Source organism: Dendropsophus ebraccatus, chromosome 14, assembly GCF_027789765.1.
Source record: "Dendropsophus ebraccatus isolate aDenEbr1 chromosome 14, aDenEbr1.pat, whole genome shotgun sequence".
Classification (NCBI taxonomy): Eukaryota; Metazoa; Chordata; class Amphibia; order Anura; family Hylidae; genus Dendropsophus; species Dendropsophus ebraccatus.
In genome coordinates, this window is record NC_091467.1 from 57995245 (window position 1) to 58008616 (window position 13372).

At 44.0% G+C, this 13372-nt stretch overlaps 1 protein-coding gene across 5 annotated transcripts in view; it reads right to left on the reverse strand.

The window, feature by feature from the left end:
• The window catches only part of SEPTIN9 (septin 9), a 191159-nt gene that overhangs the window by 13357 nt on the left and 164430 nt on the right, over positions 1 to 13372 (reverse strand). For all 5 annotated transcript variants that reach the window (XM_069951615.1, XM_069951614.1, XM_069951618.1 and 2 more), the window contains 4 exons: positions 6271 to 6468; positions 4438 to 4566; positions 4177 to 4258; positions 3430 to 3567 (listed from right to left, as the gene is read on the reverse strand). In XM_069951615.1, coding sequence (XP_069807716.1) covers positions 3430 to 3567; positions 4177 to 4258; positions 4438 to 4566; positions 6271 to 6468 — 547 coding nt within the window. The remainder of the gene's footprint in view (positions 1 to 3429; positions 3568 to 4176; positions 4259 to 4437; positions 4567 to 6270; positions 6469 to 13372) is intronic.

Consider the following 13372-nt stretch of genomic DNA (forward strand, 5'->3'; position numbering starts at 1 on the left):
GGTCAGGGCTGACTTCAGAGTAGACAGCCCAGTGATGTAGCTGTAAATAAACTCTTTGTTGTCCTGTTTTGGTGCCTCATCTTCCTCCACCCCTCCCCTCTCCATAGACAACCATGAAGATAGGGGGGAGAGCTTCAAACTGCTTTCTCATGATAAAAATGCATTGACTTGATGGGGCGAGTCAATGCTACAGCAGTGATTGGCTGAATGGCAATTTCCCCTGTGGCTAGATGCAAGCAAGTATCGCACAACAGCAGGGACTGGGGGTTTAAGCTAAAATTGAAGGGGAACTCCGGTAAAAAAAAAATTTCAGATCAACTGGTACCAAAAAGTTATATAGATTTGTAAATTATTTCTATTTAAAAATCTCAAGTCTTCCACTACTTATCAGCTGCTGTATGTCCTGCAGGAAGTGGTTTATTCTCTCCAGTCTGACACAGTGCTCTCTGCTGCCACCTCTGTCAGTGACAGGAACTGTCCATACAGGTTTGGGATTTCTATAGGGATCTGCTGCTGATCTGGACAGTTCCTGCAGGACATACAGCACCTGATAAGTTCTGGAAGGAGTGAGATTTTTAAATAGAAGTAATTTACAAATCTATACAGCTTTCTTGTGCCAGTTGATCTGAAAAAAAGTACATCTTAAAGAATAAAACCTAAATAAAGAATATAATAAACATTTATATAGTAAAATGTGTCATATGTGTTGCAGCTCTCAGTTCCTCCTATACGATATACAGATTTCCCGTTTTATAGGTAAACCCGGCAGGCTAAACATTGAGGTTTGTTTTCAGAGGAAAGATCTCTAATTCTACCACAGACCAAAAAATAGGGGATGCCGACCACAGAAGCATTAGGGCCCTATTCCACCGGACGATTATCGTTCGCATAATCGTTAACGATTAACGATTTCAAACGATCACTATTGCGAAAGACCTGAAAACGTTCACTCATTTCCATGGAATGATAATCGTTACTTATGATCGTATTTGCGATCGTTTTTTCTTCGCTATTGCGTTCGTATCTACTGTGAACGACCGAACAACATCTCATTCAATGCAAACGATTTGCGAATGTTTTGCGAACGAGCAACGATAAAAATAGGTCCAGGTCTTATAAAGCGATCAACGTTCGGTCGTTAATCGTTAACTGCATTTCAACCGAACAATTATCGTTTAGATTCAAACGATTTAACGATAATCCGAACGATAATCGTCCGGTGGAATAGGGGCCTTAGGGAACGACCCTAACTAGACCTAGTTCCCTGGACACTACGGGGGAGATTTATCAAACTGGTGTAAAGTAGAAATGGCTCAGTTGCCCCCCAGCAACCAATCAAATTCCACCTTTCATTCCTCACAGACTCTCTGGAAAATGTAAGGTGGAATCTGATTGGTTGCTAGGGGCAACTGGGCCTGTTTCACTTTACACCATGTTTGATAAATCTCCCCCTAGTACTTTCTATTCATCCCTCCATTTACAGCCTACTGTTCTGGCTGCATGGAGGGAATGTCCAGGGAAAAATATATAAAAGCAAGGTAGATCCTAGGAACATGTGGTAGAAAGACATTAGTAAAAAGCCAGCTATGTAACATGGAGACATGCAGTAGGCACAACACATAGCCAACAAATCACAATGTGTCTGACCTAATCCCATACACGTTTATATTGCAGATCCATGTGATGACAAAACACGTCTTAGGGCCGTATTCCACCGGACGATTATCGTTCAGATTATCGTTCGAATCAAAACGATAATCGTTCGGTTGAAATGCAGTTAACGATTAACGACCGAACGAGAAATCGTTGATCGCTTTATAAGACCTGGACCTATTTTTATCGTTGCTCATTCGCAAAACATTCGCAAATCGTTTGCATTGAATAAGACGTCGTTCGCATTAGATGCGAAGAAATAGCGAAGAACAAACGATCGCGAATGTGATCATAAGTAACGATTATCGTTCCATGGAAATGAGTGGACGTTTTCAGGTCTTTCGCAATAGCGGTAATTTGAGATCATTAATCGTTAACGATTATGCGAACGATAATCGTCCGGTGGACGTTTTCAGGTCTTTCGCAATAGCGGTCATTTGAGATCATTAATCGTTAACGATTATGCGAACGATAATCGTCCGGTGGAATAGGGCCCTTAGTCTAGAACAACCCAATATATTACGGGAATTTATAAACAGCTGTGCCAGGTGCCCTCCATAGAAGGTAGAATATCCATACACACAATCAGACGGTAGTTCCTTTCATCTGGTTCACGTGATCTCATGTTGACCCCCCTAGAAATTATATTGTGCTTCTGTGCTCTTAATGAGATCACCATCTCAGGAGCTGGAAACTCCTGTATGTTTAGGCTATGTTCAAACGCTGTATGAGACCGGCCGGGTCACGGAATGGCCAGTCTAAGAAAAGATCATCCCAGCCAGTACTACAGTACCGGCCAGATGATCTTTAGCGCCGCTGAGTTCTGATGCGTGCGCTTCTGTGTGCGCCTGCCATCATAACTCTCCACTGCACACAATGGAGCGTGGGGCCGATGCCGCACGCTCCATTGTGTGAACTGACAGGGTTTTCTGCAGCCGCTATTCATTGAATAGCGGCTACAGAAAACTGACATGTCAGTTTCTTGCGGTGCCACTAGGGATCCCGGCTGGAGTGTATACTATGTGTATACACTTCGGCCTGGATTTCCTCAGCCTGCAGCACTACGTAAGTACTGCAGAAATCACGGCCGTTGTAACAACAGCCGTGATTTCTGCTGAACTTACGAAGTGTGAACATAGCCTTAAACTGTATGATGACTATTTCACGCAAGTTCTTCCCATGGGGGTAGAGACTCTATTTAAAGTTACTGATGGTGCTTATACAGCTCCTGTCACACAGTGGAAGAAATGACAACTCAGTCCCCCGACTGTATACTTATAGGGGGAGATTTATCAGAGGGTGTAAAATGTAGACTGGTGTAAACTGCCCATAGCAACCAATCACAGCTCAGCTTTCAGCTCTGGTAACATGAATGAGGAGCTGTGATTGGTCGCTACGGGCAGTTTACACCAGTCTATATTTTACACCTTTTAATAAATCTGGGATCTTCTCTTTTTTTTTTTTTTTTTTTAAGAGAATATGGAGGAATTTTTTTTTTTTTTTTTTACAAGCCCTCCCAAAAATTTTCAGCTACAGATACACAGCAGATTTGACTAAATGAATGAACACAGCATTAAATCCGCAATGTAAAATCCGCTGCGTATCTGCTGCGGGAACGGTACATGTGAAGCTACCCTAAGGGTATGTTCGGTGAGTTTAGCTCTGAGGTTGCAGAATTGCAACTTGATTGATTTGACACTTACAGTCATTTGTATTGTGGAAGGAAATGAACTGGCTACTGGTTACGGATGACGCTACCAAGCATCAATCACTTACGAGTGTCCTGTGGCTGGGATGAAGTATATACAGCAGTGCACCCGGGAATCAGGGATCCGCTTCTTGCGATTGATATTTAGCTCCTCCTGTAGATACTTCTCATATTGGTCATTAATAAACTTCATAATGGGCAGCCAGCTGGCAAGACACAGAACAGAAAAGTATATCAGTATATGACACACAATGCAGATTGCATACAGAATATCTCACTTTACATTAAAATGCTACAAGCATTTGTGTTTTCCACTCAAACATAACTTTCCATATTTTGCTGCCCATGGTGAGACTAACAATTCCTTTCATACTTATAATCTATTCAGTCTCCTTCCCCCAGTTCTATGCTGCAGCTTTCTGCTGAAGACACAAAAATCTATGTGTTAGCCTTTCTCTCTCTAGCTTCTTTGTAATGCTGGGAGGGTTCAACTAAGGTGGAGTTGCTGATAAATACACTGTGATTATCCCTCCCAGCATTAAAAAGTTATTACAAAGTTGCAGATAGGGACTTGTTTACATCAGCCGTCTCGAAGGGAGGGGGCGCAGAGAAAAGCTCACACACAGATTTTTGTGTTTTTAGCAGAAAGCAGCAGCTCAGAACTGGGGGAAGTAGACTGAATAAATAACACGTATGGAAGGAATTATTGGACTCACCATATCAAAAGTTATGTTTGAGTGGGATACCCCTTTAATATGGTCTTGTATATCTACCAACAGGACAATATAGAACAGAGGTTCCATTTAGCCCATTACCAGTTCTCATTATTTATGTGGTCTCCAAATCCTGGAGTGTCAATAACTGTAAGCTTCATACGCACTCCCTTCTCCTCAATATCTGAAAGAAAATACCAAAATATTAAGTTAGGAACAGTTTTTTTTTTTCTGGGGGTTGGGGGGAGGTATATAAAAGACGTCAACCAAATGTATGGGGGTGCAACTGAGCCCTGACCTCAAACCTTCTCCACTCACAATACTATCCTAAGACACTACAATCCATGCCCCCCCATATATTACCGTGGGTGACAGTCTTAATTTCTATAGTTTTGGGGATCCGCTCCTCGGCTGTGGGTTGCACGGATTTCCTGCTGACTTTGGATTTGAAGAGGGTGTTTATTAATGTAGACTTCCCGAGACCGCTCTGACCTGCGATAACGACAAAGAATATACATATGTATGTGAACAAAATTACCAGCAGACTATCACAGCACTTTAAACAGACATCTTTTCTTTATGGATGTTTCAGTACAAGAAAATGGCACCCTTCCCTTCCAATCTCCAAAGAGGTCGATTTTTTTCTTTTTGCTCAACTGTGACCCTACCCCCCCCCCCCCAAAAAAAAAAAAAAAAAAAAGAACTATAAAAGAAGAGACATTTTAAGATTTTAGAGAGATAAGAAAAAAAACAATTTAAGTCAGAATTGCCTCCAAAAAAGATCAAACATTTATGAATCCCCCAAATAGTGGCAATAAAAACTACAGCTCTCCCCCAGGAACTAATATATCCCTTCACACGGCTATAAAAATGTTATATGGAGACACAAAAAGAAGACAAGACTACAGATGTGTTAGCCAGTATCTGGTGCACTTGAAGACTTCCCATCTAAGGGCCGTATTACACAGCACAATTTTCTATGTTAGATTGGTGCTTACTATTACACGGCTTGAGTGAATCGTTAATCATGTCTGTGCAGTCCTTGCTGTACATAGAAAATAACAAAGTTACTACTTACCTCTCCACGCTCCCTGGTGTCCTCCTGCCGCAACTGGCACTTCTGAAGCAGTCTCTGTAGTGACAGGCCGCTCAGCCAGACAATCACTGGCCAAGACGGAATATCGCCACCATTGCACAGAAAGGTTAGGAAGTGTCAGCAGCGGCTGTGGTGAGCTGGGAGAAGGCAGGAGGACACTGGGGGGGGAGCCTGGAGAGGCAAGTACTGATATTTTCTATATGGTCAATGATTTTTAAACTAGCACAAAGGCAATGATCAGCTGATGATCAGCTCATCGGCTGATCGTTATTACATGGGATGATGTCTGCCTGATCAGTACTGTGTAAAAATTAAACTGTTTTAGTGAATTGTCCCCAAAATGTTTTGTTTTTCTAAAACAGCAAAACACAACACACAAGCTTGGCGGGGGGGGGGGGGGGGGGGCGCGCACTAGTCGCTGACTTTTTTGCCGGAAGCACAGGAAGGACTCTGTTATTTTTTTACATGTAATGTATACATATACTGCGCCCCCTGCTGGACACTTCTGGTATAAACCAGGTCGTGACGTGTTTTTTTTTTTTTTTTTTTTTTGAGAAACCATAACTACAGTACATTCGGAATTTGTCTAGCTTATGAAATAACATTTAAAAAAAATACATTTTGGCTGGAGTTGTCCTTTAAAGGGAACCTGCCAAACCATTGGCAGCTTGAAACAACTTCAGGTTACCATTGTAAAATAATGAATGATTCAATGGAATTGCTGCAGCATTTCAGAGGAATCCTAGTTTTAAAGCCGGCAGGGAATAGGGCTCTGTACAGAAAATAAAATGCCTCATTGTCTCAAGATAATCAAAAATTGCCTCTATAGGCGTAGAATGGAGTTTAAAGGGAAAAAAAGTGAATTCACCAAAAAGACCTCTATGTGCACTGAATGTGCTGTGCGAGACCCAGGTGGAAAAGGATAGATAGTAATAGAATTACTGCTGAAATATAATATTTGCTGAAATGCTGACAATACGCGGACATATAAATCTGCTATAACAGCACAAGTCAGCCATACTCTACATTCTGTGTAATGCACTAAACCAGGCATGAGCATAAGACGACTATACTAACAGGAAGCATATCGAGATACATACCGACCACCATGATGTTCAGCTCAAAACCTTGCTTCATGGCCTTTTTCCTCATCTGTTCCAGAATGGCGTCTATCCCCACGTATCCGAAATCCGTAGCTGGCTTATCGCCCACTCCCCTGGTAGGAAGGGGCTGCTTGACCCCCGCATCCCTGATCATGTCCGTCATGGTGACGCCGTAAGGTTGGGTGTCCTCAATAACTGTAGAATAGAGAGAGAGAGAGCATGAACGTCACCTGTAGAAGCCGTATGTGGACAATAAACAGGTCTCTTATCAGGAGGACATTCATCTGCAGGCTGCTGCCCGGTGTTGGTGTAACCAGGGGAGGTGAATGAAGGTTATTAGGTGTGCAAACAGCCCGCTGCCAACAACATCATCATATACTGGCACATAACACCTGCGTGGAGGAATCGCTGACGGTTACCTTGCTCTCTATACCGCACCCTCAATACCATCCCCTTATCCTTGCTGAATGGGGGATGTAGGACATGGTGGGCTCTTATAGGTGATCATGTAGCCTGAACTGAAGGAACGAGAGGCAGCAAGATCCGTACATTTAGAGACCGCCAAGCGGGCACATTTTGGCTATGTTCACCTGCTGTAATGAATTTGAGAAACTAAGGCTGTAGTGGTCATTGAACGCAACGGCCGTATGTTTCCGAATTCATCGATTTCAATAGAATAACGGCCATTGTTGTGCATGGACGTTGTTCCCTGCAACTGTACAAAATAATGAACATGTGCATTTCCTATGGCCGCAGTTTGCGAACAATGGCCGTAGAAGACCGTTCACACACAGTGCGTGGCCGTTTGGCCGGCCGTGGTGTGAATGAAAGTAAATAGCTAATTATTTTTCACATCCGCTTGACCAGCAGGCTTGTATGGGGGGGGGGAAATAACGTTCCTACGGCCGATAATGCATTGGCTGGAGGAGCACATAATACAGTGGCCGTTGTTTGACAAAACCACGGCCCCATTAAACAATGACCGTTGTATTACAACGTGTGAACATGGCCTCTGGGTGTATTGGATAGCCTGGGGAATAATGGATGTACATACCAGGAGAAAGGAAAATACTAACCTACACTTTCCTATGTCCATTAGTATCTGCCTGTATGTGTGACTGGATTGTAATGGAAACTTATACGACCGGCCTTCCCTCTAAGAGTTCTATTTTATACAATGGGACCAGACACATTAATAACAAAAGATGTAATTCTGCCAAGTACAAGACTTGGCATGAAGCGGACGCTGAATGAGTGTAAAAAGCCTTGTCCTCTAAACAAGAACTACTTCTACAAGTATCACTATCACAGATCACATGGGTTGTCAAGATTCACCCCTTCACCGACATTACAAGTTTTTACCGTGTGTTTACAGTGTCTTATATTCATTTTTGCTCCCAAAGATGCACTACATCTTATTTTCAGGGAATGTCATGTTTTTTTATGAAGAAGAATTCGCATATCACATGCACAGCAGGGTCAGAGAGTATGATATGGCAGCTTCCAGCCACCAGGGGGAGCTCACCACAGCACACTCGTACAGCACAGCAGGGACAGCGTACAGTATGGTGGCAGGCGACAGTATAACAGAAGACTGTGCAGCTCTTCATCTGGCAGCAGAGGACACAGTGGACGCGGCAGGCGACAGGCCTCGATGCCTTTTCCTGCACATTTAAAAGTGACGACCGCGGAAGGGAACACCGATCTTATTTTCAGGGGATGTCTTATTTTCAGGGAAAGAGGGTAGTATAATAGGAAAGTTAGGGGGCAAATTGTATATGGTGACCATATTAGTTGCTACTATTCCCTTAGTATCATATACACTCAGTGACAAGAAGAAAAAAAAAGTAAAAATAATGCACCGGGAAGTTGTTGGAATGGAATGAAACCTTTTATGTGTGAACATAATGATATGAAAGGAGGCTCTAGTACTCTAATGGGTTCTTCTAGCTTGGATACAAGATGAGATACGGTTGGGTATAGAGGGTACTGGTTACATATGACGTCCTGCAGCACATTTGCCCACAGATGTTACACCTGGGCCTGTAAATCCTGCACACTGGTAGACCCAGCTGTGACATAAGTGTTTGAGTGGCAATAAATATGGCAACAGGGCAGCCAGGGAAGCGTTTCAATCTGGAGGAGACATTGCTGGGAATCCCTTTCTGTGTGTGGGGAGCATTACCTGCAGCTGGAAGCCATGAGAGACAACACATGTGGCTGCAGGATGTCCTGTATATATCACTGAGCTGTTAGTGTTCTCGTATCTCTACTAGGGGTGACCGATTGTCATTTGATGGCTCCTACATCATCACACCAGCAGGGCGCAGTGTGTCCTCCCCACATAATCACACCAGCAGGGGGCAGTGTGTCCCTCCACATCATCACACCAGCAGGGGGCAGTGTGTCCCTCCACATCATCACACCAGCAGGGGGCAGTGTGTCCCTCCACATCATCACACCAGCAGGGGGCAGTGTGTCCCTCCACATCATCACACCAGCAGGGGGCAGTGTGTCCCTCCACATCATCACACCAGCAGGGGGCAGTGTGTCCCTCCACATCATCACACCAGCAGGGGGCAGTGTGTCCCTCCACATCATCACACCAGCAGGGGGCAGTGTGTCCCTCCACATCATCACACCAGCAGGGGGCAGTGTGTCCCTCCACATCATCACACAAGCAGGGGGCATTGTGTCCCTCCACATCATCACACCAGCAGGGGGCAGTGTGTCCCTCCACATCATCACACAAGCAGGGGGCATTGTGTCCCTCCACATCATCACACCAGCAGGGGGCAGTGTGTCCCTCCACATCATCACACCAGCAGGGGGCAGTGTGTCCCTCCACATAATCACACCAGCAGGGGGAAGCAGTGCATCATTCCACAGCCAAGACAGGATTAAAGCACTCGACACATGGCCTCTATACTCCAACCTAACTGATGTGCGATCTATCAACTGGGCAAAATGCTTAGAAGGTGTCAAGGCACATGTAGCAGTCAACAATCTCTCACCTAGATGTACACTACCCAAAAGTAGCCTCTAAGAACATTTTATAAGGCAGCAGGGGAGGCTCTTGTGGAAAGATTCAATGTGTAATAAGACATAATATCTCTGTAAACGAGGCAAACCTGTTTCCTGAATGTCCGTAACATTTTTGTGGGTCGTCTTGATAGGACAACACTCTATAAATACGATCATATTCACACCACACTATAAGTATGCACAAAGCCACATTCTATGAGCCGCCGTGCCAGCTGCCCAGCATCAACCACTTACATGCCATTCCCCAGACCCTGCTGTTAGCCGCACCAAGTGCACCCAGCTGGCACCGGGCCATCACAGAAGACCATTGTACAAAGCAGTGTACAACACAAAGGGGCATCAGAGGACAGAGAGGGAGACACGAATAGTCAAGGATGGGAGCCGAGGAAGCACAAAGCATGAGTCAGGTAAGAAATGTGGGGGGAAGACGGCACATCGTAGAAGAAGAGGGTGCGGGGGTGCGGTAGATGGATCCCAAAATATACTATACTCACAGTAGGTCCTTAGAAACAGTAGGGAATGTAGGAACCACGAAGCATTAACATTCTACACACATTTATCGACAACGTATGCCTAGCACAATGATCTGCATGGCAGGCGACCCCTCCCCACTTCCTATGCTATTTCTTCTGTTACGGTTTAGAACAGCTGAAGTGTAGATGGAGGGTGGTCACGGCTAACTGAGTACAGGAAACAGCACTTCGGGGCTGACATTAACCATGCTCACAAGAGACTGTGGTGGAGAAAGACACCTATATAGGCTTATATATCTCCTGGTAAGACACGCCAATATGGAGGCAGCTTGGTGGGAAAGGCCTGGTCTACAGAACAACTCTGGACAAGATGCATTAAAGGGGTACTCCAGCGAAAATCTTTTTTCAAATCAACTGGTTTTAGAAAGTTATATAGATTTGTAATTTACGTCTATTTAAAAATCTCAAGTCTTCCAGTACTTATCAGCTGCTGTAGGCCCTGTAGGGAGTGTTGTTTTCTTTTCAGTCTGACACAGTGCTCTCTGCTGCCACCTCTGTCCAGGAGTAGTAGAAAATCCCCATAGAAAACCTCTACTGCTCTGGACATTTCCTGTCTCGGACAGAGATGGCAGCAGAGAGCACTGTGTCAGACTGGAAAGAAAACAACATTTCCTGCAGGACATACAGCAGCTGATAAGTACTGGAAGACTTGAGATTTTTAAATAGAAGTAAATTACAAATCTATATAACTTTCTGAAAGAAAAAGATTTTTGCTGGATAACCCCTTTAAACAGGAAAGCATAGACTACACAGTTCCAGACAGTGATGGGCTGAGGATTTGGTTATTGTTACAGAATACACCAACTAAATATCAAAATATAAAATAAAGAGAGGACTATGAGAGTCCAGCTTCACCTTCCAGCCTGATGGGAATTGTAGTTTTGCAGCAGCTGGAGAGTCACAGGTTAGGAAACGCTACTCTAGGGTATAAACAATGACTATAATGTTTAAACAATGGTGTCCATTTCCTTAAATGGTCACTGTCATTTTAAACATCTTTCCCTCCATGTGTGAGCCTTTGTGATTCCTAACATCTCAGTAAATCATTTCATTTACCAAAAGTCACTCACTGCCAAAGAACAACGCCTCCAAACTCTTGGCCACTAGGTGTCCCACTTTTCTACAGTTTCTCATTCACTGACTACTAGGGGAAGTCTGTCTCTAGTAACAGCTAGATCAGGACAAAATCAGAAAGTGGGGGCCAAGTTAAAGGGGTACTCCGGGCCGGGGGGTATTTTGGAGGATCGCCGGAGAGGGTCTGGAAATTGAGGCCAGAGGTCACTTACCTCCCCCGGAGGTGCCCGGATTGCGCCGCCCGGTACTCCCGTCCCGCAGCCACTTCCTGGTCAGAGCTGCTGCATGAGACGTGACATCTCAAGGCAGCTCTGCCAATCAGCAGCCTCCTCCCTGGTGATACTCCAAAATATCCCCGGCCCGGAGTACCCCTTTAAGTGAATGTACTACTTCCCGTAATTGTCAGTGCTGGTGTGCAGATCCTGGACACATCGTCCATTTTTCAAAGTGACGCTTGGTTCCCACCATCTATGCCTTTTTCTCTACAAATAGGGCCACTCACTGCATTGGAGGCGGGCCCAGCGCCCCCAGTGTACAGTTATCCCCTCTGCATAGTGACGCGGCCAGTCTTGATTCTTAAGGAGGTTGCGTCACCCAGGAGAGGAGATATCAGTGCGCTGATAAAAAGAGATTTCCTATTTGCATATAGAAAAACCGACACAGATGGCGGGAACCGAGCGGAGGTTTGAAAACCAGGTCACATAAAAAAAAAAAAATTATTACGGGAAAAGGTACATTCGCTTTAGCATGTGCATTGTGCTGGAGAGGGGTAGCAAGAGAAAAAGCTGCATCTTTGAGTGTCCAGAGGGTCCGCACTGCCCATGCAAGGTAAATCAAGGCTTCCCTCTAATTTCCAAAGCACTTTATTTACTTAGTATATCCCTCTCCTTATTGTTATGCTCCTGTATGTACACAGCACTGCCCCCTGTATCTAATTTAGTCACCTTGCTTAGAGTAACCCTTTCATTGCTGTGCTGCTTCAGTTTTATTTCTGCTCATGCAGCAACCCAGTGCATCAATAACCCCTACCCCCCACACCATCCATAAAACTGTACTATCTAAATGATCACCCCAGCCATTGCCAAACTGTTTAATGTATCTCGGCATAGTAGTGAGGAGTATGTGCCATACTGTGATCAGAAAGGGAAGGGGAACCCATGGGAGTTAGAATGTTCTACTAAGCCCTGTTGTCTTCAAAATCCATGGTGGTCTGTGAGCTTTTCACCTGTAGCCATGACATCTCAGAAGATGATCTCGATTTCCCCTTTAGGGCAATGATATTGTGAACCACCATCTGCCAACGACGTCCATACCAAGTAAATCCCGTTTTATTCTCTAATGGGTTTTTGAATATGAATTCCCCATTAGTTTCCCACCTTTCAACAAATGTGACAACTACAAACTAGAGAGTGTAATACATCCTCAGTCACGTTTAATGGTGATGATTCACATCTCCTTGGATGCAGAATAATGCTGCCAAAGTTCTTTCAGGACCTAACAATCTGCCCAAATTCACAGGAAACATCACTCATGACTGCGTGACATCTGTCCCAGAAAAAGATTAACTATTTCAGAGCCAGATGCCTGTAGGAAAGCAAAAGAGCCAAAACAGAACATTAAAGGGGTTAACCAGTGATAGAAAAAAAAAAAACATAGCAGATTTAAAAAAAAACAAAAAAAAAAACAGCACCACCCCTGTCCTCAGGTTGTGTGCAGTATTACAACTCAGCTCCATTCACTTCAGTAGAGCTGCAATAATACACTCAACCTGGATAACCGCTTTAACTGTAACTAGTAATGTTAAAGAGAAAATTAAGAATTATTGCATGTGATTTAACATTCTGATACTTTCTCCCCAGCATCTAATATAATGGATTTAAAGGGGTTTTCCAGGCCTAGAAAAATATGTCTGTTTTCTTTTAGAAACAGCACCTCTCAGTTCCATTGAAGTGCATTAAGCTGAACTGTAATATGGCACACAACCTGAAGACAGGAAAAGACAAGATTACACGTACACAGTTAACCCTGTAGTAACCCTGTATGTTTGCAGTCAGGAAATATTTCTTATAGCAAAAGACACAGAAATGTAAGCACATATAACCATCATCATAAGAATACCCTGTAGACAGAGCTGCACTATACATCTGTATACATTCAGTAGCAATAAGAAGCAGGGTTCAAGGACACTGCACTGCAAAGAAACTAGACAATAGCTTACTATTAGTATTATATCATACCACAGCTACCAGAGCTTAGGCTTTACAGTACTGCTCTATGATGTTCTCCATGCTGCTGCAACTGCTAAAGGTGTACTCTACAGATACAGGGGAGTAGGATCTCCTTCGTCTGAATGTGTGCAATGTATATTAGCCATCATAGAGGTTAGGCTCTACCTAATAGCCAAGGAACAACTAAAAATTAGGAGATGGCGTAGGCAGAGGGGAAAA